Source organism: Cryptotermes secundus, unplaced genomic scaffold (genome assembly GCF_002891405.2).
Source record: "Cryptotermes secundus unplaced genomic scaffold, Csec_1.0 scaffold548, whole genome shotgun sequence".
Lineage (NCBI taxonomy): Eukaryota > Metazoa > Arthropoda > Insecta > Blattodea > Kalotermitidae > Cryptotermes > Cryptotermes secundus.
In genome coordinates, this window is record NW_019732380.1 from 2,448,098 (window position 1) to 2,475,715 (window position 27,618).

Genomic DNA, 27,618 nt, shown 5'->3' on the forward strand with positions numbered 1-27,618 from the left:
GGATTATGGTAAAGAAATATGACAGTAGGCATTGTAAAGTTTTGGTTTCTGTTTATCACTTCGTCATTGCTCAGGTCAACAACCAGTGACCTTTAGAAGTTAAAAAAGAAAGACGCGCTAAATGGGGTCACAGTCGTCACAATGTGTCTGTCTGCTCGGACACTGAATTCCAGGAATTCATGTATAGATTTTTATAGACAGACTATTCATTCCTCCTGAATAATATTGATACCTTTTAAAATATTTAATTCCTTAATTAATTACGTTACATTAATATAACTTTAATTCATATGAATTACCACCTCTCCATGTTCCAGCTTATTCACAGGAATGACGTCATTTCCAAGGCTGATGCAATCGAACGTCAATACAGCCGCCATTTTGTGTATTAAAATATTTCTTACAAAAACTAATATCTCAGAAATATAACTATAAAAAAATTAATAGTCAGTGTTTTAGTTGATGACAATAACTTTACTTCAATAATACTGTTGGTATTATATTAATAAGTTGTTTCCTTTCTAGGAACTATTTGTTATCCGATTAGCTCGCGGAGGAATGATGCCAAGGAGCATGATGTAATATAAGTAGTCATATGTATCAATGCATCACTCTAGCTCCATGACACAAAGAAGGAAGAAGTACAATATATCAACTCGGCTAAAATCTGGGTGAAAATGGGGTTCTAGTTGTTTGAACCAGCTGCACACACCACGTGTGCCAACTCAACGATATATATCATGGAGTAAGTATATAAATGTTGATTTTGGAAAGATGAATTGTGTTTGTACAATTTAACGTGAGTGTTAATGCGGGAGGTGTTTTGTTTGGTATGTGGTGTAACCATCGACTGTGAAGGAACTTAATATTTGGGTATTATAAAATAGTACAAACTTATGTAGATATTTGAAATGGCAATCCTTTATAAAGTGTGAACCTATATTTGTGTGAAGTGGCATATAAAATATTTGAAAATATAACTTGGCCCTTTGCCGCCATTTTGTGTTGTACAGTTGGTGGTTTTTCTCCTCGCGGTACTATCGGTGACCGATTAACTATGTAGCGTTGAATGATGGATTAATTTAAGGCATTTTCCCTGCAGTTGCTGGGGGGGGGGAGGGGTCTGAGGAAGACCACTAAAAACCATGTGGTATAGTCGTCGCGTTCGAGGTTCGAACCGCGACTCTCCGCAATAAAATAACCGTTACCGCTTAGGCGACCTTGCTCAGTGTGTATTTTTAACTTAGGGCCTTAACAAAGGAGGTGTACATGCGTGAGTGATTAGGGATTTATGGAGAATAATCCCCAAAGTTCTCATCATCAGCAGGGTATAGGGAAGTTGCAGAATTCTCCAATGGAAAAATAATATGGTTGATGGAGGGGATAGAAGTCCACTTTTGGACCTATTTCCTTAGTTAAGCTATAATTGGTTGGGAATCATGGTTTTATCAGATTATGAAAAGTAACGTCATCTGGAATATGATGCCATGCAGTCTGATAGATTTGTGGATTGCCTCTCTTTTTTTTGGGGGGCTAGTTGTGTGGTGTACTCTTTGACCCTGAAGCTGGATGCAGTATGCCTCACATTTTACCAGGCCCCACATCCCAGACTTCATAATCAACTGCTGTTAGAACTTTTTCATTGCTGATTTATCTCTCAATAGAACAATATTCAGGCATGCGCGCACACGCACGCACATATATCCTTGTTTGAAATATTCATATACCATAGTGCAGGAACATGCTGTTTTTTTTTGTGTTGTATGCATGTTTATTACCTCTACAAACTTTGTTCATGGTGGCCAAGCTTATTTGGTGTTACTTACGGACATTAAAATTTGACAGATTTATATATGGAATGGAATTGTTACATAATGTATTTAAGTACATTTGATTTATATTCTCTTATTGCCGAAAGTAGAGTGACTAACAGATCAGAATAATGGTCATAAAAAGACTATTTTGATTTCTATTTATGCTTTCTTTCTCATCCGTCTGTACCCAGTCATCACATGTGGTGGTCTTACATAACCTTGAACTTCTTTACATAGTATTTGTGTACTGAGGACATTCTATTGTATTTGAGGAGGGGGGGGGAGCAAATGCACATGTGTCCCAGGAGGAAGGTCAGTGTGTGTGTGTACTATTCTGAATGGTTTCCTATTTATAGCTGTTTCACTGTACAGTTACAAAATTGTTGATAAGAAAGATACTACATACTGTTTCTGATATCCATATTGACAGTTCAAGAGACAAAGTTGATACAGTGTACCCAGTATAATACATTTCTGAAAATTCCACCATCAACATCAATGCACTTTGTAACTCATGTGAGGACTGGTGTGTTGCTCATCTGTACACTGTACAGTGTACTGAAATAGCTGTATCTTGGAAACCGTTTGGAATAGGACACGTACATATATACTTTTTTTTTTGTGCTTAGAATGACTGACACTATGACCTCCCACTGATCTTTCCTCCTGGGACATTATTTATATATATATATATATATATATTTGAAACTCTCATACATTTGTTCTGCATTCACTAGTTCTGATTTCAGATAGCGTTCCTGTATTTATTTTTTATTCTACATGTTTGTATCCAAAAATTACTAAAGTTTCATTGCTAAGAAAAAGTAGCCAACAGAACTTGCTTTAATAATTCCACAGTTTATATTTGGTCCTGGGTAACCATAAAGTGCAGTTTCTTTATACTGAACCAGTATATAAGGAAAAACAATTTCAGATTCTTGTGAGATACTTGGTATGACAAGATTGCAGCAGTAAGTTTGTGTATATATCCCATAATAGAGTTGTATCTGCAGAAATTGAGAAGGTGAGATTTAGTGAGGTTTGCAGAATAACAAAGAACCATCTGTAAGTATGTGTACTTGGTGCTGTAGTATACACTGATGCCAAAAACAAAAAATTAAATGAGGCCAATTTGTCATTTAAAACAAATGGAAAATATGTTTTCAGAACACAGAAAGAGCAGGCCATTGGATTTTGAGTTTTATGTGATCTTGAGGCATGAACAGGCAACACATGTTGATAGAAAAAAATCCAGATTCATGAAGAGAAATTGCAGCATTTGCTATAGGCATTGCTTTTTTGTGACAGTATGCCCCAGTATGGCATACTGGCATCATTTTATTAGAGTACTGCTGGCACACTGTCGAAACAAACTTTGATTTTTACTGTATATTTTTTATAGAGCTGGGATAACTCAGTCAGTATAGTGATGGCTTACAAGGCTGGATAACCATGGTTTGATTCCTGGCAGGGGCGAGAGATTTTTCTCGTCCACAGTGGCCAGACCAGCTTTGGGGCCTGCCCATCGTCCTGTGCAATGGGTACTGGGGCCTCTTTCCCTGGGGATAAAGCAGTAGGGATGTGAAGCTGAGACTAATAAAGATAACACCACACACTGTGGAGGAAACCCACAAATCGGGGGCATATATATGGCAGTCATAACTGAAAAGTAGACTACAAACGTGAGGGACAAGCTGCTGAAACAAAACACCCTGGACAGACATACATTTATGAACAATGGATGACACCCGTGTGAGGTGAAATAAAATGTACCAAAATAACGTGGGTATAATAGAAACTTTAAAAGGATTTTATCATTTTACCTTGAAAAGAGAACTACAGCTTGTGATTTTAATGGGGACTAAGACAGTGTAGCAATTTTAACATAATTTAATAAAATATTTGTAACATATTGTAGCGTGTCGGGCGTATATCGCGACAAATAAGTTCACGCCATATTTTATATAGCGAATTTTATTTCACATTCGCACTTACAATAACCCAAATTACAGATTTACGATTACTGCTATCTGCAGTATCACAAATAGTACACTCCAAATGCCAGAATACAACTGACTAGTTGCTGGCTAACTCGGAACTAACTCGGAGGTAGCTCGAGGACTGACTCGGCGGTAGCTCCAGGACTGACTGTGAATAGCCTTCGCTGCTCCTTATGTAGCCTTGATCGGACAATTGTCGTCTGGTGCCGTGCTGTCCGGAGTTGCTGACTGCTGCCTAGCAACCGCGATATCCCTCGGTGACGTCACCACTGTTGATTCGCTTTGCATAGCTTCAAGGTTGCGGGACTCGGCTAACGTCGGGTCCGCTCGGCTCCGCTCGTGACGTCACCGCGCGTTGCGCGTTGCATAGCTACCAGGATGCGGGGTGATTACTCGCCTATTACGCGAGCGCTACGTTACCGCTACGTGCAGCTGGGGAGGTAGGGGTCAACATGTCACAATATCAAGACACCCAAAGATCGCCGTTTGGGCCGGAAACATGTAGTGTCAAAGTGTATAATGTTAATCTAAAATTAAGTAGTGAATAAACAAGTGTTGCAGTATTGAGGGATGAATTACAAATTCAGTGGAAAGGGGAGAGGGCAGGAAGAAGGGAAGTTGGGAGAGACATTTTACATTTAATGAATATGTGAATACAGGCACCTCTTTTTTTTTTTTTTTTTTTTACAAANAAAAAAAAAAAAAGCACTGGTTACAGGTCATACCTCATTCCTGGGATCAGATGAGGAAATTTGGAGTTGATGGCAAGTGAAAAGTGCATTCTGATGTTGCAGATTGTAGATTTTAAAACCACATACAGGCACTGGAGTGAGATCATTTTAGTGTTCCACAAATTGTTAAAAGGGGGCATGTGGTAGCATAGTTAGCTGAGGCATTAGAGTCCTAATGAGATGTTCCCCCCCAATTTACTTAATCCTTCCAGCCACACACACTGTGGCCTTGGGGTTGACTCAGCCTAACAGAAATGAGTATTAGGAATCTTCTTGGGAGTAAAGGGTGGCTGGTGCATAAGGCTGATAACCTCACTGTTATCTGTTAACAGATTTTCTAAGAAATGTGGGACCCTGAACGTCTTGTAGCCCTCCTCACATGAAGTTAGGCTGCAGAGATTTAGGCTCCTAGTGGAATCAGAAAAACCTACAGCATAATTGCATTACCAATAAAACATACACAGTTACAGCAGATGCTGGAAATGCTGGCTGTTGTTACACATGTATTGGAACTCTGATGGTCTCCTATAGAAGGCACCCAAGGAATTCTTGAGGAGTAGTTGGTATAGCTGTGGCTACAAGCTGAATGGTCAGGGTTCCTTTCCTGGCAGGGGCAATTTTTTTTTTCTGCTGGCTTTGGAACACATTCAGCCTCCTATCCAGTGGGTACCAGGGGCGATTTTCCAAGGCCTAAAGCAGCAGGGGTGCAAAGCTGAGCACCCACCTTCATCTGTTACTGAGGTCAAGAATGGTGGAGCTATACCTCCACTTCCCCTTATACTCGTATCTTCATGAAATAGTGTATAATTAACTAAGCACAGGGATAGCTTTACCTTTACTTTTTATGTTTGGTACAGCACAGATTTCATCCAGTTTTATATTATTCAGTGGGCTGTAGGCTTTCTATTCCCCCAACAGTGATCCTGGCATGTTTATCCTATTTTGTTGCAGACCTTTTGTTACGCATAAGTACTGTACATGAACATTAGTTCCAATGTATACTTTACACATAACTGAGTGAATGACTGTATTTCAAACAATGTAGTAGGTTTACATGTGGCTGACAATGTCACCTGGCACAGACTTTCTTCAAGGTAGCTTTTCAGTGATTTACTGGGGCAGAATTGAAGAGAAACTGGATGCAATATGTACTAGCCATGAACATTCCTACAAAAACAGTATAGAGCAAACCCAGCATCTGCTGTACTGTGGTTAAGTTTTATTTCTGTTGTGTTCAGTATGTAGGGTGCTTGACTCTTCAACCTAAGTAGTTTAATGACTTGCAGGGAGCTGCAAGGAGGTATCAGTGAAGAGCTACTTCAGGATGCTTGTTATTACATACACAATGGTTCTCGTATCAACTGTAAGGTTAAGTTGTCCCTGTGCTTAACTAATTAAGCACTATGCCATGAAGACATATGGGGAGTGGATGTATAGATCCACATTTTTTCTTGACCTCGGCACTAGCTGGAAATGAGTGCTCAGCTGCATGTCCTGGCCACTTTACCTCTGAGAAAGAGCCCCCGGTATTCATTGGATAAGAGGTTGGGTGGACCCCAGAGCTGGTCTGGACGACACGGAGAAGTGAAAATTCTTGACCCTACTGGGTCTCAAACTCCAACCCCTCGATTGTTTGGCTTGAAGGCAGTTGCTATACCAGCTCCCCTCTCATCAAGTCCAGTTATAAAATGTTTCATGGAAAATAAGAATATATGATGGATGAAATAAACTAAGCATTATTACACACCTGTTAATAGCTGTGTGCACTGAGTAGTGAATTATTTTAACATACTGCTATAATTTTTTTAATGCTAGTGGGTGGGACTAAGTCCCTTGTACTGCGGCCACTTCTGGCCTATTGTACCAGCCCCAGATGATAGGTGAGGGTGATTGTGGAGCAATTGGTGGAATCAAGATTGGCAGGGGAAACCGAAGTACTTGGGAGAAAACCTGGCCCAGCTCCACTTTGTCGACTACAAATCCCACTTGACCAGACCCAGGTTCAAACCCAGGCTGCCGCGGTGGGAAGCCAGCGACTAACCGCTTGAGCTGTGGTGTGGCCTACGTACTGCTATAACAGCCAGTCTAAATTTCTATGGGCATTCCACAAGTGACAAAACACTGAAGTTTTACAGTATTGTAAAGGTACAGTGCAGGCACCAGATGATGCCTGAATACTGTTCAGCTACTCAGGCAATTAAATCCCTAAAATTGATTTGTTTACATCAGCTTTGTAAAGTAGTTAGTTAGTTGGTTGGTTAGTTATTGGAGAGGGTGGGTTTCCCCATGCACTGAGACCTGTATTGGTCCATTGTGCTTCCCTCTATGATTTCTACCAGTCTCTATATCCTACCGGTACTGGTGCTTACCATCAGTCCCGCCCAGCCAGCGAGACCGGCTCTACTAGCTGAGAGGTATCTATAATGCTTCCCCCATCTACCAGAGGTATTAGAGACTGCTGTTGGGCGGGAAACGTCCGTTAATTTGGCTCAGTGACCTCCTTTGGAGATATGAGGTTCTTTTACGTGCCGTAAAGCTACGACAGGGGACCCACGGCTTAAAGTCCCTCCCGGAGGACTTGTTCCCTGAATTTTTCCGCCCTTAAAATTTCGACGACCTCCGCAGGGTATTTGAACCCGCGTACTACGAGTCATGAGGTGGGAACGTTACCTCTAGACTACGGAGGCCGCTAGCTTTGTAAAGTATATTACACCATGTAGTGTGTGCCAAAATACCGAAGTTTTCTTTGGCACTACAGCCCCAATTTGGGCCTTGGCCTACCTCCATGAAACACTCTGTTTCACTTCGGTTTATCGTGGACAATTGGTAGGACTCCTTTGGGGGGGTCGGTGATCAGCTAGTCTGAAGACCTCTACCTGTACACAAACAGAGAAGCACGTGTGCCCCCCCCCCCCCNTCAACATCATGCCCTTAGTGGGATTCAAACCCATGATTCCTGCTTCCAAGTGAGTGAAGACAGTGTATGCCTTAGACTGCTTGCCTACCGTGACCGGCAAAAATGCTGAATGTGTATTTGCAAATTTTGGCACGAGTATGAGTTACTACCTTGTGCATGCCTGGAGAGAGGAATAGGTTGATATTGTACGAAAGTACAAGAGAGATTCCAGAAAGTATTGTACTGGAACAAAAGTGGATGATAACGGTTGCTAAATACCATGTTTATGTAGCTGTCACCAGAAGGAAAGAGGGAACAATTACAAACAGGTTTTAAATCTTTATACAAAGTATCAAAATTTGAAGAATTCATTTAAGTAAACAGAATGGAATATGTCGATAGCTGTATTTATGCATATGTGAAGTAAAACCAAAAATTGGACTGCTGATATTATTTTGTGGGTATTCTTTCCTGTCTCTGTTTGCAGAAATTCAAGAGTCTGGAACACTACAGATAGTATTTGTTCTTCTTGAATTCGTGAAGTTCTTTATTCAGTCCTGTGAAAATTATTGTTGGTCTGAAAAGTTATGTAACCTTCGTACACGTTTAATGTACAGTTCCTGATGAGTAGGGCTCGGATTTCTATGACCTAAAAACTTTGAAAATATTCATGCATTTATGCCCAAAAAATGGCAAAATATGATCTAAAATATGACAGAATGGCCCACAAAAAATAAGTAAATATTTAACAAAAATTCCTAAGAATGGCAATTTATTAAGAAGTTTACAAAGTTATTTTGTCCTGAATAAATATCTCTAAGCTCTGAAGCATCGATCACAGCACATTGCTGACCCCATAAAGAGAAAAGCTGAATGGCGTTTTATTGAAAAGTGTACAAAGTTATTTTTTCAGAATAAATGTCTTTAAGCCATGAAGCATCCATCACAACACAATGCTGACCCCGTAAAGAGAAAACATGAACGAAAGTATTGTTTATTTTAGCGTGAAAAGTAAACTAAAGTGTGCTAATAGTTGCAGGCAAATAATTTGTACGGTACCTTAATCTTCCTTTTCAGTAGAGTTGCACTGAATGACAACATGCATTTTCAAATTCTCGAACTTGAAGGACCTCCGATTGTCACTAACAATGGCCTTGTATTTGGAGAAACTCCTTTCTACGTCGCAAGATGTCACAGGGGCATACTTAAAACAAGTCAAATCACTTGCTTCAAGTTCTAATTCACTGTTATCAAATTCAACTTCTTTGCCACAAAGAATGTCAGAAATTGTACACAGTGTTGAATATCCAGGATTTCGTTGGAGCACATTTTGTAATTTTGCACTAATTTTCAAAGCAACTTCGCCCTGTGCTTGATGTAGTTCACTTTCAACTTTCTTAACAATTTGTAATGCATTGCACAGTTGCATGCCCACAGCTTCAAGTCTAATGATGGATTTTGATATCACACTGAAATTTGATTTTATGTACGCTAGATTTCTTGACGTGGTTGATGAAAACAAATTTTGTACAGTTCGAATTGAAGATGAATCATCTCTGTCAAACTTCATGAAGATATTTTCAATCACACTATAGTGTGTGCAATAATAATCTGCAGCATCGAGCCAAGTCCCCCATCGTGTTAGAATAGGCTTAGGGGGAAGGGGTAGTGATGGAGCCTCTTCTTTAAACTTCTGCAATCGAAGTGGAGCCTTAACAAAAATTTTCTTCCCATTTGCTATTAATTTATCTACATCAAAGTAGCTCTCTCGCACCTCTTCTGCTACCCTATGCAGAGCATGTGCGAGACACGTTGCATGAATCATTTTGGGATACAGTACCTGAAGTCCCTTTGCTGCCTTTACTATATATGGAGCGGCATCCGTTAAGAAGAGGAGCACATTCTCTCGTTCTACCTTATTTGGCCACAGCAAATTCATCGCATTGTCGAAAACAACAGCAATGGAAGAATTATTCACTTTTTCCAACACCTCACATGCCAATAGGAATATATCTCGAGGCTGGTCATCTTTCAGTATACCAACAACAACATTCGCTACAAATCTACCACTTACGTCGGTAGTTTCGTCGATAGACACCCATATTTTATTATTTCCGACACAGTTTCTTATTTTATTGATGGTAACATCGTAGCAGGAAGTGAGATAGTTCTTTCTTAATGTGGATTCGGTCGGAATGGGATGAGTTGTATATTTTTCGAGGAAGTTTCGGAAACTAGGTGTATCTACTTTATGTAATGGAATATTTGATGAAACCATCATAGTACAAAGATCCTTTGAAAACTCGGAGGCATTTCCTGATTTCGGTGAACTGGAGAATGACTTTTCAAACAACAGTCGCTGTCTACTTTCCGTGGTAATTTCTCTGTTTACACAGCTTCTATGTTTAGCTGTATTGCAGTGTTGTTGCACCGTAAAACGTTTGTCTGCCATAACTTTCACTTCACACATTTTGCAAAATAAAATTTCTCCGTCAGTACTAAAATATTTGTCACCAAACTCTTTAATAAAACCACGCAACTTCACGCTATTAGAGCACTTGACTTTAGGCATCTTGAAACTATACTGAACAACTGAAGTTATGAATACAGTACTGTATTGGACGGGTTTCGGGGAGAGGGTAGAAATTTACCGCTTTGTGGATGGAAAAATTTTTCACCAATATGCAAGAAACAAACTGGACTTCAGGTATCACTGCAGTGGAGGAGAAAAAGAGACACAGACAGACAGACAGACAGAGGCAGAGGTGGCAATTTCTCTTTTCAAAGTGGTTGATTCTATGCCAGGTCAAGAACTGTTACCCTTCACACTGTACAGTATTCCTTCAAATCTCGTTACACAAGGCCAAATATTTCTAAGAAATGAAGTTCCAGATAACATCATTGCCAATACTTGCAAATATATTTCTCAGCAATAAGTGAAACTCGCCGAAAAATATGACCAGAAATATGATTTTATATCACTTCGGGCCCAAATATGACCTAAAGCTAAAATATGGTTCAAATATGCACTTATATGGCCAATAAAAACCGTATTTTCATGTTCACAAGAGTCAGAAATGCGTTTATATTTAATTATACATGTGAAAAGATGCCAGGATAAAAATATGATATGTCATAGAAATGCGAGCCCTACTGATGAGGCTTGTAAGAAAGTGTGGGAAATAGTTTTCTTCTTGTTACAAATATATTGATTGCTGTGATTATTATGTTTCAGGGCCAACATGGCGCTTTTAACTATTCCTTTCGTCGCATCGTCGACAGAAGACCAATCATCGAAATCCAACAATCGTGACACCATCTTTGAGGCAGAAGCCACAATATTTAGTTTGTTATTTAAGCACTGCAGCAACGTGATCAACAGCTATGGCCGATACACAGAGCTGCTGGCAGTGGAAGGTGGAGCCCGTTTCCCCTTCGGGCTTCCCCGACCTCGATTCTGAGGTGGCACATGCATGGGGACTATTTGATGAAGATGTGCAACAACAGAATAAACCAAATGACATCACAACACACAAGCAGGAGAGACTGGATCAGCCAACAAGAGCTGAATTAGCATCAAAATTACTGCAAGACCTGGATGAATGGATTAAGGAAGGTACGTGCTTATCTTATTTCTTTCTGTAATTTGAAACTTAGATGTTTGTCAGTACTTATGCTTGTGCTCTTGGGAACTTCAATCACCATCTGGGAACGGGATTTAAAAATGTCACTACTACAATTCTGGTGGCAGGATTTGAAGAGGAATGCATATGGGGTTTTAATGGGAAAGCCAGAAGGAGAGAGACCACTAGAAAGACTTACATGTGGGTGGGAGGATAAAGTTAAGATGGATCTTAGAGAAATAGGATGGGGTGGTATGGGCTGGATTAATCTGGCACAGGATAGGGACCAGTGGAGGGTTCTTGTGAACATGGTAATGAACCTCCGATTTCCATGAAATTTACATATACACTGTTCACCAGCTTTACAGCATGTGGTCCAATAAATCTTAATAATTTTCATTAATACTGGTTTTAGTAGTACACACTGCTGTCATTATTAATCACTATTATTTATTTCCAGATCAAAGTCACTGTCTGCAAGTAATCATATTTAACACTGTACTTTTTAGCAACCTGGCTCTTGGCTTACCTCACCTCACAACCCAACCAGTTTTATTCTTAGTGAACATTTAACAACCAAACATTAAAGAGATGAATAGCCAGTGATCTATATATGTTGAAGGAATCACGAAAGATAGCTATATTTACCATTGAATGCTGGACTGGTGGGAGGGTGACAGTATTGCCAGGCAGTAACTGACAGGTCCTTCTGTACTTTGGCAACCAGTACATGTTTCAGCCCAGTCTTGAATTTAAGACTCGTTTCCATAGAAGAATCTGTTTTAAGTCATTATTTCCAGTCATGTAGATCATCGTGTGTTATCGTTATCCTCACTCATTTGATAAGTTCTTCAGGGGGCATTGAGAAGATTCTTTCTTGACATCATACAGATTCCTTAATTTCTTGAGAAAATTTTAGTTACATTTTCTTGCCGGAAGCAGGTCATCACTGGTTGTTGTAGCGTTCAAGAGATATTTAAAGGCACCTCCCTCTCACATGGATCATGCTGATACATAATGCCACACTCTTTTGTGCCGTATCATTGATCTGGAGTACTTTTTTGACTTTCTATACAAATGTATCGTGGCTTATATAAGCAGTTCTGCATTCTTGTATGTGCTTGCTGTTAGAAGGTTCGGTGATAGAAAATGCCCTGTTTGCAGACTCTTTAACTTTCACCACACTGTAGTTCGTCAAGCATGTCTGCATTCTGTTCTTGCATCATATTACTCTTCTAGCATCCTTTTTTGCTGGCATCACAGCATCAGTGCTTTGGGGAAGAACATAAGGCTGTGCCATAGCTCAAGTGGTTAGTCTCTGTCTTCGCACCTTGGTGGCCCAGGTTTGATCCAGGGTCTTGTCAGGTGGGATTTGTGGTGGACTAAGTGGTGCTGGGCCGGCTTTTCTCTGAGTACTTCAGTTTCCTTGCCAATCTTCATTCCACCAAAATCACCAGGGGCAGGTATAATAGGCCAATCAATGGCCGCCATGCCGAGTGGACCCAGCTGGATTCCACCCCTCACTAGCGAATTAAAAAAAAAAAAAAACACAACAGAACAGAAGGTTACAGAAGTAGGAGAGTGTGAGGATGTATTACACTGTCTGCTGAGACAAATGCTCCCACAGCCAGAATTACGGCATCGTAGTGAGGCTGGGTGGGAGACGTAGGTATTCCATGAGCTCAGTTGTACACACATTACATTTATATATGTGGACAGGCTAACCCATAGATAATTGAAACTTTATCCCATGCAATATAAAAAGGATATCTGAATGTGTATTCCATTCAGCCTGTAGTCCCTTGCTATGTATGATGTCTAAGCTATCCCAGTTCTCTGGGTTAAGGCCCAGCTGTTTATTGAAGAGTGTAACATTTTGAATGTCTGGTATTATTAGTAGAGATGTTTCAAATGATCAGCAAGACTTTGTTTGTCCCTTTAAGGTACGGATTTCTTATATCCTTCATGTTGTGTTATCAGTCAGTATGTTTAGCTTTGAAAAGTGGAGAAAGTAGTACTGATATTAAACTTTTCTGTGACAGAAATTTTATGTGAAGGTTTTAGAATGGAATTATTTAATGTTGTTTTGGCCATGTTTGATTGGTAAGTACATTTACTTAGACGTTTAAATTGCAAAAGGCTGACTGGATGTCTTTCACTTTTTATCTGTGTGTAAATCCATCTACTTCCATCATGAAGCAAGTTTGCTGTCCAAAACTTGTTAAATGAAACCTTTAATGAGCAGTTCTGAGTACTTAGCACTGTCTTTGAGGCTTCAGTACAGTGTATTTTTGTTCTGAAACATAGTATGCAGAGAAGAGAAAAGGTTACATTTGCATGATGCTGCCACTTATTTCAGCATGTATAAACAGTTGATGCATGGAGCATATATACGCAGTTAATGTTTTTCATAGTGTAATGTGTCACCTAAAAAACTGATCCCCCACATGCAGAGTGGAGCTTCTTGTAGCAGTTTCCTAGGCAACGAGCATTAACAAAACACATGTCCTGAGCCGTGTCCCTTGACCCTGTGGGTCGAGAACCCAGTTCTCCTACCCAGTTAGACCCGTGAACTCCAATTCAATGTGGGCAAGGGACAGGCTCATAAGACGACTTGCTTGTACGTGATGCACTATGCCTCCCCAAGGTCGAGTAGGGGATCTCGGGAGAGGAAAACCACTGTCGGCACATATGGGCCAAGCTGGACGGATCTGCTAGTCTGAACTAGTAGGGAACACACACAACCCAAGTATACACAAATACGACTGGCGTTTCCAACATATAAATAAATGTATATATTGATAACAAAGGTATACAGGTGTACTCTGCCTGATGGGCGGTAACTGGTCAAAACATAATTAACAATTGATACAGAATTACTCTGTGGCTAAGCGCACAGACGCAAGTATAGGCACGCCTCATGGCATCCATCAACTTTACTAGGAAAACACTGTACTCTGGCGAGCCTTAAGGGTACACAAGCCTTAAGGGCACAAGGAAATATACACTCGTACTCACACGCCTGAGGGGCGACCGGCTATTCAAGCCAACTTAAACTTCAACTAATCCATTTACTTACGCCACACGGCGTCGTGATGAAAAGGAAACCAAATACAACAGTAAGTCACTTACTGGCGTTTCCAAAATTACGAACACAAGCTTAACCTCGCGACTTGATACAACCTTGATCACGTCGCGAGGGCACTCTTCCCCCTTCAGATACTGCACGGGCCGAAACAGAATTTCACAAGCTCAATTCAACCTAAACACAGAATTTGGAAGCAGCGAAGTTACCTGGCTGAAGGTACCGGGGAGAGAGAACGACGCATTCATTCAGTGTAACCAAGAAACCTCGCATTGCATCCAGGAGGGGGGGGAACAAGGTCAGCTGACCTGACGTCAGCTAAGACTTTAAGCGGAAAGAAAGAGGAACGGCTCGCATCCCGGCGTTTCGGGGGGGGGGGGGCTCCAAGGAACTTCACAGAGAAGAACCGTTGCACAGTTCAGTCCAAGACAGTGCATATGGATATGTCTATTGCTAGACAATGGCATGGTAGCTATGTTTCCCATATAACAAGGAACAGTGAATACCTTGTTGCCTAGGCGCCAATTGAAAAACACAAATGCTACAGTGTGTACATTGGCAGACGTTACTGCGGAAATGAAATGCTGAACTGTTTGGAACAGTGTTTGCTATTCAGTACACCATGAACCTACCTCAGGAAGATTACACCAGATACAGGGAGAAGTGAGAGGAAAGATCAGATCAGAATGGAGATAACAAGAAGAGAGACAAGATCAGAACACACACAAACAGAAGCAAGAGGGGAACCAACAGAAGCCTTCGTATGGTGCAGTTACAGTGAACATTAGAGTGTGATCATTGTCTTGTGCGATAATTTTCTGTAGTTCCTCCTGATGTAATTTCTCCAATAAACCGCTTCACCAAATCCATAATCCATTAATTATTTAACACAGAATCCTGGATGCATGACAGAAAATTACATCCCATCCCATTCATAACGTTCAGCAGAATTTTTAGGTATATGTATGTACAAGTCACACAAAACAAAAGATTATAATACTTCATAATTAGTTTTATTGCTGTACTACATATTTCTATTGAGTAATCATAAGGTGGATAGTTGTTGTTGGTGGTGTTGTTGTTAGAAGGGGTGGGTTTCCCCATGCACTTAGACCAGTTATTGGTCCATTGTGTGTCCCCCTTTATTTTCTATTGTCGCCATACCCTGCCAGTACTGGTGCATGATATCACGGCCGTCGGTACCTGATATTTCCCCCATCTACCAGAGGCACTGGAAACTACTTGGGTGGGAAATTGTTGCCTAATTTTGCTCAGAGGTCTCCTAGAGACATGAGGATCTTTTACGTGCCGTAAATCTATTACATGGGACCCACTGCTTAAAATCCCTCCTGGGGGACTTGTTCCCTGAATTTTTCCGCCCTTAAAAATTCCACGACCTCCGTCGGGTTTGAACCCGCATACCTTGAGTCATGAAGTGGGAACGTTACCCCTAGACTACGGAGGCCGCTAAGGTGGATAGTTAGTACACCAATTGCAAAGTTCACCGCTATTCTAGAATAAGTAATTGGTATTATCTAGTGTCAACGATCCATTACAAAACTTTACGCTGTATTGATAGTGTTTTGTAATTGGTGGTTGCAAGACATGATTAAAGTACAGAATTGGCACTTACATAGCAACGGCGACATCCCGTGTCATGTCACCCCTGGGGAGGGAGGAGGTGTCCTCCATAGCGCAACATGTCACAATATAATGAATAAGAGGGAATAGTGTTATTAAAAAGTATTTCTTCTCTCTATGATGGTAAAAAGTTAAGTGGCTTTCTTCAAAGAACTAAAAGCCTGTTGAAATTTCAGTGGGAATTTGTTAGTAACATTTTGCAAAGTACTTAACCTCAATGGGGGTACATGGTAGCATAGATGGTTGAAGCACTGTGCTGCAAGCCAGTAGATTGCAGGTTTGAATCCTGATGAGGTCTTTGGATTTTTCAATTGACCTAGTCCTTCCGGCCGCAGTATGGCCCTGGGTTTGACTCAGCCTCTAACAGAAATGAGTACCAGGAATTTCAAGGGGGCAAAGGGTGGCCAGCACATAAGGCTGACAGCCTCACTAAATCTGTGAGCTTCAACTTCTCACGACCCAGTGGGCCTTCATGGCCTGTTAAATGGATAGCTAATTTCAGTAACTGAAGAGAGCTACATTTATACTAAGATACTGAACTTTGTGGAATAACAGTATGCAAAAAGAATTGCTGGTATATGGAGGAAATGTTTCTACAAAGGTTGCTTGTAAAAGAAGACTTCTTTAGAAATATCCAATTTCTATTTCTCTTCAACTGGACAACAACAGTGTATTGTCTAGTCCACCACTGAACAGCAGATATACTTTTCTCTCATAACAGTCAGTGGTTGAGTGATTTGACCTGACACATGTATATGTCAGTATCAGCTGTAATTGTGACATTACCACCATACAGTGCACAAATTTGTATTCCATTAATGTACAGCTTCACATCATTCTGAATGATTTCAAATGCAGGCTATCCCTGTAACAGGCCATGAAGGCCCATAGGGTTTTGAGATGTCGAGGTTCCCACATTTTCTCTATACATTTGGCTCACAGATGGCAGTAAAGTTGCCAGCCTTACATGCTGGCTGCCCTTTTACCCCCCCCAGGAAGATTCCTGATACTCATTTCTGTTAGCAGCTGAGTGGACCCTAGGGCCATAGTGCAGCAAGAAGGATTAGGTAAATTGTAAAAGTCCACCTCGTCGAGACTCAAACCCACAACTTTCCGGCTTGTAGCTAAGTGCCTTAAACAACTACGCTACAGCGTGCCCCCGCAGTGAGTGGGCAGAACTTTTTATATAGAAGTTCCCTTTTCTAACTTTAGTATCAACAAGTAATCCCTCCAACTGATCAGTTCATACGTTACATCAGCCACATACATTAAATTGTGATCATATTGAACATAACATGTCGCCAGGAATGGTTCAGAGACTGCATTGTCACTAGAAGCATAGGTATTTCTTGGCAAAAGAATTCAAAATTGTTGATTTCATGAAAGAAAAAGCATAAAATGGTCAAACTGTGTTGGAGTATGTATGGATGCAGCTTGTGTAAGGGCAGGAAATAAGAAGAGGACTGTAGGCCGGAAGTGAGGAATCCGCAATAGAAGCTGTGTGGACACATTGTGAAGTACAGACAATGGAGGAATTATGCCCAGACCTGAGTGAAGTGATGGATACAGTGATCAGAACTGTAAACTACATAACTCATCACTTGAGGAGGAGACTTTTTTCAGAATTGGGCGATGAAATGGGGGCACAGTATCAGTCAGTCCTGTGTTACTGTAATTCTGTTTTAAGAAGAAAGTCTAGTACATGCTGAACATACTTACAGTGACTGTTTTATTTGTAAGTTAGCCTACTTCAGTGATATATTTGAGAAGTTAAGTACATTGAACACAAATTAGCAAGGGAATGATACACTACATCATTGTAGTGACTGATAAAAGTGAAGAAATTTATTGGGAAGTTTGGCTTGTGGATTAGAAAACTAGAAAGGAAAAGTTTGGATATGGTTTCTCATTTGAAGGTATTACGAAGGGAAACGGTGCGGAAAGAAGTGACACTGTTTGAACAGTCTCCTTCCTTTCGTGGCATCCGGCCTGTGTGAGACTGGATTTTCAGCACTGGCAGCCATCAAGACAAAGTGTCGCTCTGTATGTAACTAACTAACTTCATGGAGCTGAGCCCTTCTTGAGAAGCCGCCAGTTATGCAGCTACTCAAGAACTTCCCAGCATTTTATGGAACACAACGGTTTGTTACCATGTTCGCAAGAGCCCTTCACCGGTTCCTATCCTGAGCCCAATCAATCCAGTCCATTCCATCCCATCCCATCTATCTAAGATACATTCTAATATTATCCCAGTGGTCTCTATCGTTATGGCTTTCCTGCTTGTATCCTACATATATTGCTCTTGTTCTGTGATGAACCTGGAAACAACCTTGGCGCGTCCTTTTCGAAACTCTAACCTTCTTATGTTAATGCTCAAAGAAGCATAAAAAAATATAAATTCCACTAATCCAAGTATGAAGTGTATGTTTCCGGCCGTTTAAATTAAGTGTATGCTATAAAAATGTATACTCATAGTTAAATTTTATGTCAAATCTGTGTGCACTTTTTCTGGAAAGGGGTTTGCAGTATACAAGTTCGGGAACCACTGTTCTAGACTGATAACCAATAAACCATCTCAGAAGTTGCACTGTTTGAAAAGATATGCAAGTTACTGCAGTCCACATGCGTACTTGCATTGCATGTTGGAGTTTTACATACAGTAAACTTGGTTCAAGGATGTGACATTGTGCAGCAGAGGTCGAGGATGTGGCATGATAGTGGAATGTAAAATCAGTGCAACATTTGATAGTTATATATATCGTCCACTTCAAAATATATATCACATGCTATCAAATTTTTGGAGCTTGTCTCTATGCACAATTATGCAGTTAAACACTTTCCATTGAAGATGTAAGGGGTGGATGTGAGAGCTCAGTTGGTAGAGTGACAGCGTGGGCTGGATGGCCAGGCTTTGATTCCCAACAAGGGCAAGAGATTCTCTACCTTGTTGTGTCCTCACTGGCTCTGAGGCCCAAACGGCCTCCTATCCAATAATGGATACCCAGGGCTCTTTCTCCAAGGATTAAAGAAGCCAAGGTGTGTAGCTGACTACTCACGTCCAGGTTGTGTCAAGGTCAAGAATTGTGGAGCTATACCTCCATTTCCCCATACGTGTTCATGGCATCATACTAATTAAGCAAAGGGGCAACATTACTTACCCTAACCGTTTTTAACCAATAAGATCATATTAGGAAAATGAAAAGTGTTAACCTGAAGATGTGAAGTGCCAAGTTACATAAAAACTTCAAATTAAACAGTAAACATGTATTCAGTATGCTGTAAATGACTTGAGATTTAGACAGATACGTAATTTGTATATTTATGTAAGATTTGAGGCTTTCACGGCGGTGACTATGAAGAAAGCAGTCTTCTGGGATTTGGCACCGTGTATATGTGGTGTTAACCGACGTTTCGGAGGAACGTATCGCCTCCATCTTCAGGGTAGAAGAAAAAGTATAAGAAATCTGCAAGCGACAAGACCGTGAGAACGGTAAAAGCAGTCTGCTTTTACCGTTCTCACGGTCTTGTCGCTTGCAGATTTCTTATACTTTTTCTTCTACCCTGAAGATGGAGGCGATACGTTCCTCCGAAACGTCGGTTAACACCACATATACACGGTGCCAAATCCCAGAAGACTGCTTTCTTTTTGTATATTTATGTCTGCAAAATGAAGATAGATCTGACCTAATTCATTATTATTTAATATACATCCTTATACCTTTCTTTTGAGTGGTAAAAAATCCACACAAGGAAATTAGCTGTAGAATCGCTTTTGAATAGACTGACTAAGTTCATGGAGCTAATCCCTTCTTGAGGGAAACCGCCAGTTGTGTAGCTACTCAAAAACTTCCCAGCAGTTTATGGAACCCAAGGGTTCATTTCCGTGTTGACGAGAGCCCTCCACTGGTCCGTATCCTTAACCAGATCGATCCAGGCCGTTCCACCCTATTGTATGAGTATCTAAGATCTATTTTAATAGTATCCACCCACCTATGCCATGGTCTTCCTAGTGGCCTGTTTCCTTTTGACCTTCCCACCAATATCCTATATGCATTCATCTCCCCCTATTCGCGCTACATGTCCTGCCCATCTCATCCTCCTTGACTTGATCATTCTAATTTTATTTTGAGAAGAGTGCAAGTTATGAAGCTCCTTGTTATGCAGTCTTCTTCAGCCCCCCATCACTTCATCTCTTCTTGATCCATATATTCTCCTCAGGACCCTGTTCTTGAACATTTCACAGCCTGTGTACCTCCCTTAATGTCCGAAACCAAGCTTCACATCCACACAGAACAACAGGAAAAATTATAGTTCTGTGTACTAATTTTTATTTTTGGACAGCAAACAAGAACACAAAAATGTTGACTGAATGGTAGCAAGCATTACCCAAATTCAGGGTCCTTAATTTCCCCCAGAATGGGACTTTGGTTTATTACAGTTGTTCTTAGTAATTTGAATTCTGCCACATTTTCAAAACCTCTGTTAACTATCTTTATGTTATGATTTTGCCCTGCATTTTGGTGACGTGACAGTAACCATGTACTTAGTTTTCTCTGTGTTAACTTCTGGACCAACCTCCTTACTAGCATCAAAGTTGCTGTGTTTTTCTTTATGGTATCTATGTTATCACCCAGTAGATTCACATCATCATCATCATCATCATCATCGACCAACAGCCGATGTGTCCCATTTAATTTCAGCCCCACCTCGTTTTCCGTGACGCTAAAGCATCTCCTTGTTTTAGAATATTCTGGATAGGAAAATCATCAGACAAATGTTTACCCCTATGGTCTTTACTACACGTTTCATTTAAGCACATTTTAATCAGCCTGACTGTTTACCAGGGTACCCCAAACTCTATGAGAATATTGTACAATACTTCCCTCCTAACTGAATCATAGGCTTTCTTGAGGTCTACAAATAGCTGATGTACTGCCCCTCATTGTGCTCCCATTTTTTCTCTGATGTCGGACGAATGCAAAAGCTCTGATCTGTAGTTGATCTGTTACGTCGAAACCCACACTGATGACCCCCAATAATTTCATCTGTATATGGACTTAACCTTGAGAGAAGAATAGTGTATAGAATGTTGTCTGAAGTTGATAACAGTGATATCCCACCATAATTACTCAGACATTTTTATCACCCTTATTGTGAACTGGTACAATAATAGGCTCCTTCTACTGATCACACAATAGTCACTTATTCCAAATAGAATTAATGAGCGTATGGATCTCACACCGTAATATTTCACGACCTGTATGAATCAGGTCTGCCGAAATTTTCTCACTGCTTGGCGATCTGTACCTTTTCAACTTCATAATAGCAGTTTTCAGCCTCAAAATGGCTGGGATCCAGTACTAACAGCTCTGCTGTATGTATTTCTATCTGCCTAACATCACTGGTCCTGTGTACATGCAGTAACAGAATAGTTTTTCAACCTATTCAAAATGTTGAGGGAATCTGCAAGCAGATCACCATTCTCATCCTTCAGCAAGGTGCTTCTAGGTTGTTTAGACCTGGTTGAAAATGGTTTTCATAAAATTATGTCTTGTGTGTGTTACGGTTACACAAGTGGCAGGCAGAAAGGGGTATATGGTCATTATGCCTTTACTGGAGGCTTTAAGAGAACATTTTTTGGAAAATATTAAAGATTTTCAATTTCCTTATCTGCATAGATTAAAATTAATTGAAGTATGGAATTACTGGATAATATGTGAATGCCTGCTACATGACATGCTAAACTTGGTTTTGTTTTGATTTGTGCTGTACAAGTAATCTGGTTCATTTTTCTCAAGTTTTAAATAAAAAAGCCATTGATTAATGTTTGGGTCACTTAACAATATTTTTTTATTAAAGGTAAGTGCTGTTTATAACATTGAATGATAGGGTGATTCTGAATTATGAACTGAGAATGATTTGAAGTGGTCATGGTAGTTTTAAGGTACTCCCCAAGAATTTGTGTGGAACAAGTGAGGAAAACTTCGAAAATCTGATCATATCAGGTGTTAATCTTTTCAGTACAAACAAATCAGAAGGAAGCCTGCTCCCCTCTCCTTTACCCCTCTATGTTTCAACGTCAGTTTTCTTTTGTTCATGCTCCTTTCTTTTCCTCCTTGTCTTTCTCCACATTGCCCTTTCCTTCACAGTTTTATGTGTGGGGCCTGAAAGAGTTAAACCTTAGGGCCACTTGAATATGAAGAGGGGCTGCTAAGAACTATTATTGTAATGTTTATTACACAATGGAGCCAGGTTAGCGCAGTCGGTATAGGGACCGTGCCTACAGGCTGAACAATCTCAAGGGGTTGGAGTGCAGGTCCCAGTAGGATCAGAATTGTCTTTTCACGTCCAGACCTGCTCTGGGACCCACCAACCCTCCTATCCAGTGGGTATCGGGGGCTCTTTCTCCTGAGGTTAAGCAGCAGGGTCGTGAAGCTGATCACTCACCTGCAATAATGCCAAGGTCAAGATAATTTGGATCTATACATACATTGCTCCATAGTGCTCAATTAGCTAAGCACATGCACAACTTTGCCTTACTACAAAATAGGGAATATCCTAACAAGTTAGACTTTGAAGACCCAGTGTATAAGACATGAGAGAACCAGTTTGCTGCTTATACTGTATTTTGTTACTCTCATAACAGAGGGTTGAGACGACCATAAGGCAGTTGAGAACTAAGTAGTGTAACGTGTAGTGTGACTTGAATCCTGTATGCAAAATTTTTAATATTTTATACAGAATGATTATAGATAAGAATTGTATTATGTACTTGTAATATCCTGTTATGTAGAACACAAACCTTTAGAGCATATTTCTGGAATTTATTTTATTTAATGATGATTGTTTAATGAAGTAAATACAATTTCTTCTTTAGGTCTGTATTTCGGGGAGGAAATTTTAGGGTGAATTGTGTATGAGTAATATCAGGATAAGAATTTTAAATACTGAGAACAGTCTGAAGGATATTCTGAGGGCAAGATTTCCATTGAGTAATATAAGTCATACAAATTGTAAATGGAAAAAATGCAAGTCATTGTACAGCTTAAAAGTCGAATCCTTCTTCCTAATAAAAGTTAAGGTGTTATGGACCCAAGCAGTTACTGTGCTCTGCCTAAGGGTGGGAAGGGAATACCGGAGACATAGGGGTAAGCAGAGTTGACAGGTAGCATTATTCTGAGTTGTGTGCTGTTAGGAATGTGAGCAGTGGATTTTTGGTCTTGCCTGTGTACAGCAAGGCCATCATGCTGGCATATATGTGATCAGCCAGTCCCGCGCTGCAGCAGTACCAGCTGAACCAAGGCCGTAGACAGACGTGTTCAGTGCTAGTATAAGCTCAGTTCAGTTGTCTCTGTGCAGTGTGTCTGAGAGCAGTGCATAAATTGTCTTTAGTGTGCACTTCAGGAAATTCACTTAATATAATTGTTGTGCCAGTGTTAGGGCATCTTAAGAACTAGATGAAGTTTTGTGCTGATGAGGTACTTCAATTGCTGTAGCATGAAGTACAACTATCACTACACTTGGGATAAGGAAATAATAGTGAACTCACAGAAATTGGTTAACAGAAGGTGAAAAACTTTACCGAAGAGCTTCTCCATGCTATAGGAATTTTATATTCATATAGAGTTAACGAGAGAGAAGAAAAGACTTGTACAGGAAAAGAAATTACAGATAATCACTGCCACAAGAGATCTCAGAAGTAGTTGTGTTAACAGAAACGTTTTGCTCAATCCTGTGACATCCCAGTGATAAAGATGGCTGTTGCTTGTTACGGTAGGTTTCATCCAGAAAAATTTAGTGTGAGAAGTGGCTTTATGTGTGTATTTCAGAACTAACAAGAATGTTGGGATGCTAGGAGTAAAGTCTATCAATATGGATCACTGACAATGCTGGCACAGCTCCATCCATGACAGAGATAAGGTTACCATATTGCTGACAAGTTATAAATTGGCTCCTGTTAGCCACAACAACAAAATGTCATGCTCTCTGATTAACCAACTATGGGTGTTTCGTGTCTCTGAGGACTCTGGGTCAATGATTTTGAACATTCATCACTTCCAAATAAAAATTTAGATATTCAGTCTTTAAAGGCCAAAATATACATTTGTATTTGGTTCCTCATTACGGCACCTTTTTTATGGTATTCCACTTATGTAATTTGAGTTACAATACAGTGATGTTCATGGTTTTTATTTGCTGCAGTCATGTAAACTATACCTATATACAATATCTTTATTAAAACCGTCACAACGGAACTATATTACGGTCAGCGTCTGGTTTCGCTCTGCAAACTGTTTTAATAAAGAAATTATATATTATAACACAACAAGATGCATGAAATGAAAATAATACCTATATATTTTCTTACATTCCTGGTACTCATTTCTGTTAGAGGCTGAGTAAACCCCAGGGCCTAGTGCGGCTGGAAGGATTAGGTCAACTGAAAAAATCTAATGACCTCATCGGGACTTGAACCCGCGACCTTCCAGCTTGTAGCGTAGCCCCCCCTCAACCACTATGCTCTTAATTTTCCTGGGGAGTAAAGAGCGGCCGGCGCGTAAGTCTGATAACCTTACCGCCATCTTTGAGCCGATTGTGTAGATAATGTGGGAGCCTCAACGTCTCACAACCCTATGGGCCTTCACGGCCTGGTACAGGGATAGCTTTACTTTATATATTTCCTGTACCTTTGGTGTGGTTTCAGAAAATCTGTTTTCACTTTACATTCAAATTTGGGTCATTACTTTTTTATATGCTGTGACATGGTTGGGGGTCTACGGTTTTTATACCTTTACATTCAAAACTTCCCCATTTATGGTCAATCCCATGAATCAGGAAATTGAAATCAAACTTATAGTCTATCAAATTTTCCATCTATAATACAACAACAAGTAACGTTGATTGACACTTTAATCCACGCAGTGGTCGTTATGTGCATAAGATGTTATTAAAACTATTAAAATATATATATATATGCATTGTTATTTTACTATAGGTTTCGTCTATATAATGCCACCTTCAGGCAGTACTAATATGAGGAATCCTAGTGCAATGCATACTAATCGAATACCATTCCTCTATTACTTTTATTTCCTTTTTTGATGTTTTCTTCTGTGTAGAGGCGCCTTGTATGGCCGACACATGTAGCATTATCATAATAATACATATATTTGAATAGTTCTAATAACATCTTATGCACATAACGACCACTGTGTGGATTGAAGTGTGAATCAATGTTTGTTGCATGTAGACTAACATTTGATGGACTGTAACTGGAACCTCAATGCAACAGGATGCTTAAATATATATTATTGAAATCCTACACCTCCCCTCCAGTCAGTCCCATACCATAAGAATGATGAGAAATTGCCATGTCAGCTGACTAGTTCTTAGGGCACAAATATTTTTATTATAAAAACCAATCCTGTCACTGGTATTTTTAAGATTTTGCAACAAGAACTTTGTCAGTTTGGCATAGTTTTATATATTAAAAAGCACATCATGTCACTCTAAAACCTGAAGAAAATAAATGACTTAGGAGACTAGCTGTTGATAGCAGGATAATATTAAAGTGGATCTGAAAGAAATCTGGTGTTAAGAATGCGTACTAAATGCAACTGGCCCAGGATATTAACCAGTGGCAGATTTGTGAACATCGTAATGAAACTGATGATACCATAAATAGTGGAAATTTTGTATTAGCTGATTTGACTCTCAGCCTCTTAGAAAGGATCGCGCTTCATGGAGTTCAAGTAAATGTAGATGCTTAGCACTCTGGGGAGATCAGAATTTTGAATTTTATGCCCTGGATATTACTTATGTTTGAATATTTGGACATGATAATATGATTTGGAAATATTAGTAAAGGTAAACTTTTCCTTATGAACTATGTCATGAAGATATATGGGGGATTGGAGGTGTAGCTCCACCATTCTTGACCCTGGCACTGCATGTAGATGAGGGGTCAGCTTCATGTACCCCAACTGCCTTACCATCAAGTGAAAAGCCTCTGGTACCCACCCATAGGATAGGATTCCAGTATGGATGCTGTGGATTAGAGAAAAATCTTAGTTATTTGCTTCGGTATATGCAGTTTATATATGATTTTTTTGAAGAACTGTTTTGTTTTGATATGAGGGTATGTGTTTTTCGAATGCTGGTTTTGGTTCTGGAAACTGGGGGTTCTTAATACACATTCTTTAATATACGTGTATGTAACAAACGTATTGCGCACACGTGGGATTTCCATGAAACAGCTCTGGTGTCATATTAATTGAAAGAGAGTAGATGGAACAAAATTATTTGATGGACAAATAACTGTATATTTTTATTTTGGGTGTGTTGTATTAATTTGAGTTGCATTTGTATCTGGACATTCTTTCGGCATATATAGCTGTTTTTTTTGTTAGTTATTTCATGTAGAAATATCACTTTTGGGGAGTACATGCTGACCTTATTAAAACCCCAGAAAGAATGAATGTTAACATACAGCATCAGGTAGTTTAACCAACACATTAAGAGGAGCTGTATTATATAAGCTACAGTTGTGTTCTCCAAGATATATTGGAGCCCAGGCGACATCTCGTAATGAAATAATGTGCCCAAATAATAATGTTGGCGCATGTGAACACTTTTATTAGCAGGTGAATTTTGTTCTACGTCTTTGCATCAGATAAGTATAGAAATTATACTGTAATTCTTTTATGGAACTTATGTAGGACATGCAAAAAAGGCTTATTAAAATACCTGATTGTGTGGCCCCCCATTATGATTACTATGAAGTCTAGAGTTTTCTGCATTTCTTAATTTAACAGTGGAAGTTTTAATTTTTTTTAACCAGGATTATCGAAAAGTTGTAATTTTGGCTGCACCCACTTTGAATGACAGTTTTATTTAACTGTGGTATTACTACTTTCAGAAGTTTAGGACTGCAAATTTTAATCTGTTATGTCGTAGAGTTGTTGGTTGTGCCGTGGCTGAAAGTTGAAAAAAGAAATTCCACACTATTGGTTACACTTGCGATCAATGTAATAAAACCTGTCCTTAATTGATCAATTCATTGGAATACTTTCCCTTCTGTATTCTGTGTTGCAGACAATGATTATGTTTCTTTCTTGCTCTAATAACGGATACAAACTATCTTGTTGAACAGGTTTATTATGGCACATGGTAAGCAACAGAATCAGAGAAAGTTAATTGAATGTTACTGGGACAACTGTTCTCTAAAAATTCGTTACTCTGAATAGGAACACTGTTAGATTGTAGTCAGCAGTTTCGGCTAACATTTTAAGGTAGAAGAGTATTGCCTTTCGGAGTGTGACGACATGTAGTATGGGAAAGCTCTGCTCACTATCAACTTCACGCAGGTTACATGTTTGTTTCACTCTTTGATGCTAAGAATGGAGGAAGTTTGCTTGTCCAAGATGTCTGTGATGGCAGACCGCCATACAACAAACTTCCACCACAACAAAAACATTCAAGACAGCCACACACATGGAAACAAAGATAAACCAGCACAACCATAAGGCAGTGTGCACAGCAACCGTTCAAGGACACCCAAATAAAACGGCAGGTTATATATCGCACTATTTCAGATTCTCATAAAATGTGACCATCATCGTGATTAGAATTCTATTGAAACCATTTCCCTTATTGCAGCAGGGAAAACAAACGTGCCATTTTGTAACTACTTTTTGAGAAGCTATTCGTTGCTCAGCTAGTGAGGGTTTATTACTATGTAAGATTTGAGGCTTTCACGGCGGTGACTATGAAGAAAGCAGTCTTCTGGGCTTTGGCGCCGTGTATATGTGGTGTTAACCGACGTTTCG

The 27,618-nt window shown here is 39.8% G+C and overlaps 1 protein-coding gene across 2 annotated transcripts in view; it reads left to right on the forward strand.

Annotated features, from left to right (window-relative positions):
- The first annotated feature begins 600 nt into the window (after window positions 1–600).
- Window positions 601–27,618, forward strand: part of LOC111867610 (activating transcription factor of chaperone) — a 30,434-nt gene continuing 3,416 nt past the window's right edge. The window contains exons 1-2 of one of the 2 annotated variants that reach the window (XM_023857603.2): window positions 601–745; window positions 10,677–11,057. In XM_023857603.2, the coding sequence (XP_023713371.1) occupies window positions 10,826–11,057 (232 nt within the window). In that variant the 5' untranslated portion in view covers window positions 601–745; window positions 10,677–10,825. Of the gene's footprint in view, window positions 746–10,676; window positions 11,058–23,086; window positions 23,564–27,618 lie in introns of those variants that run through there. The other variant, XM_023857604.2, reaches the window with a different exon arrangement.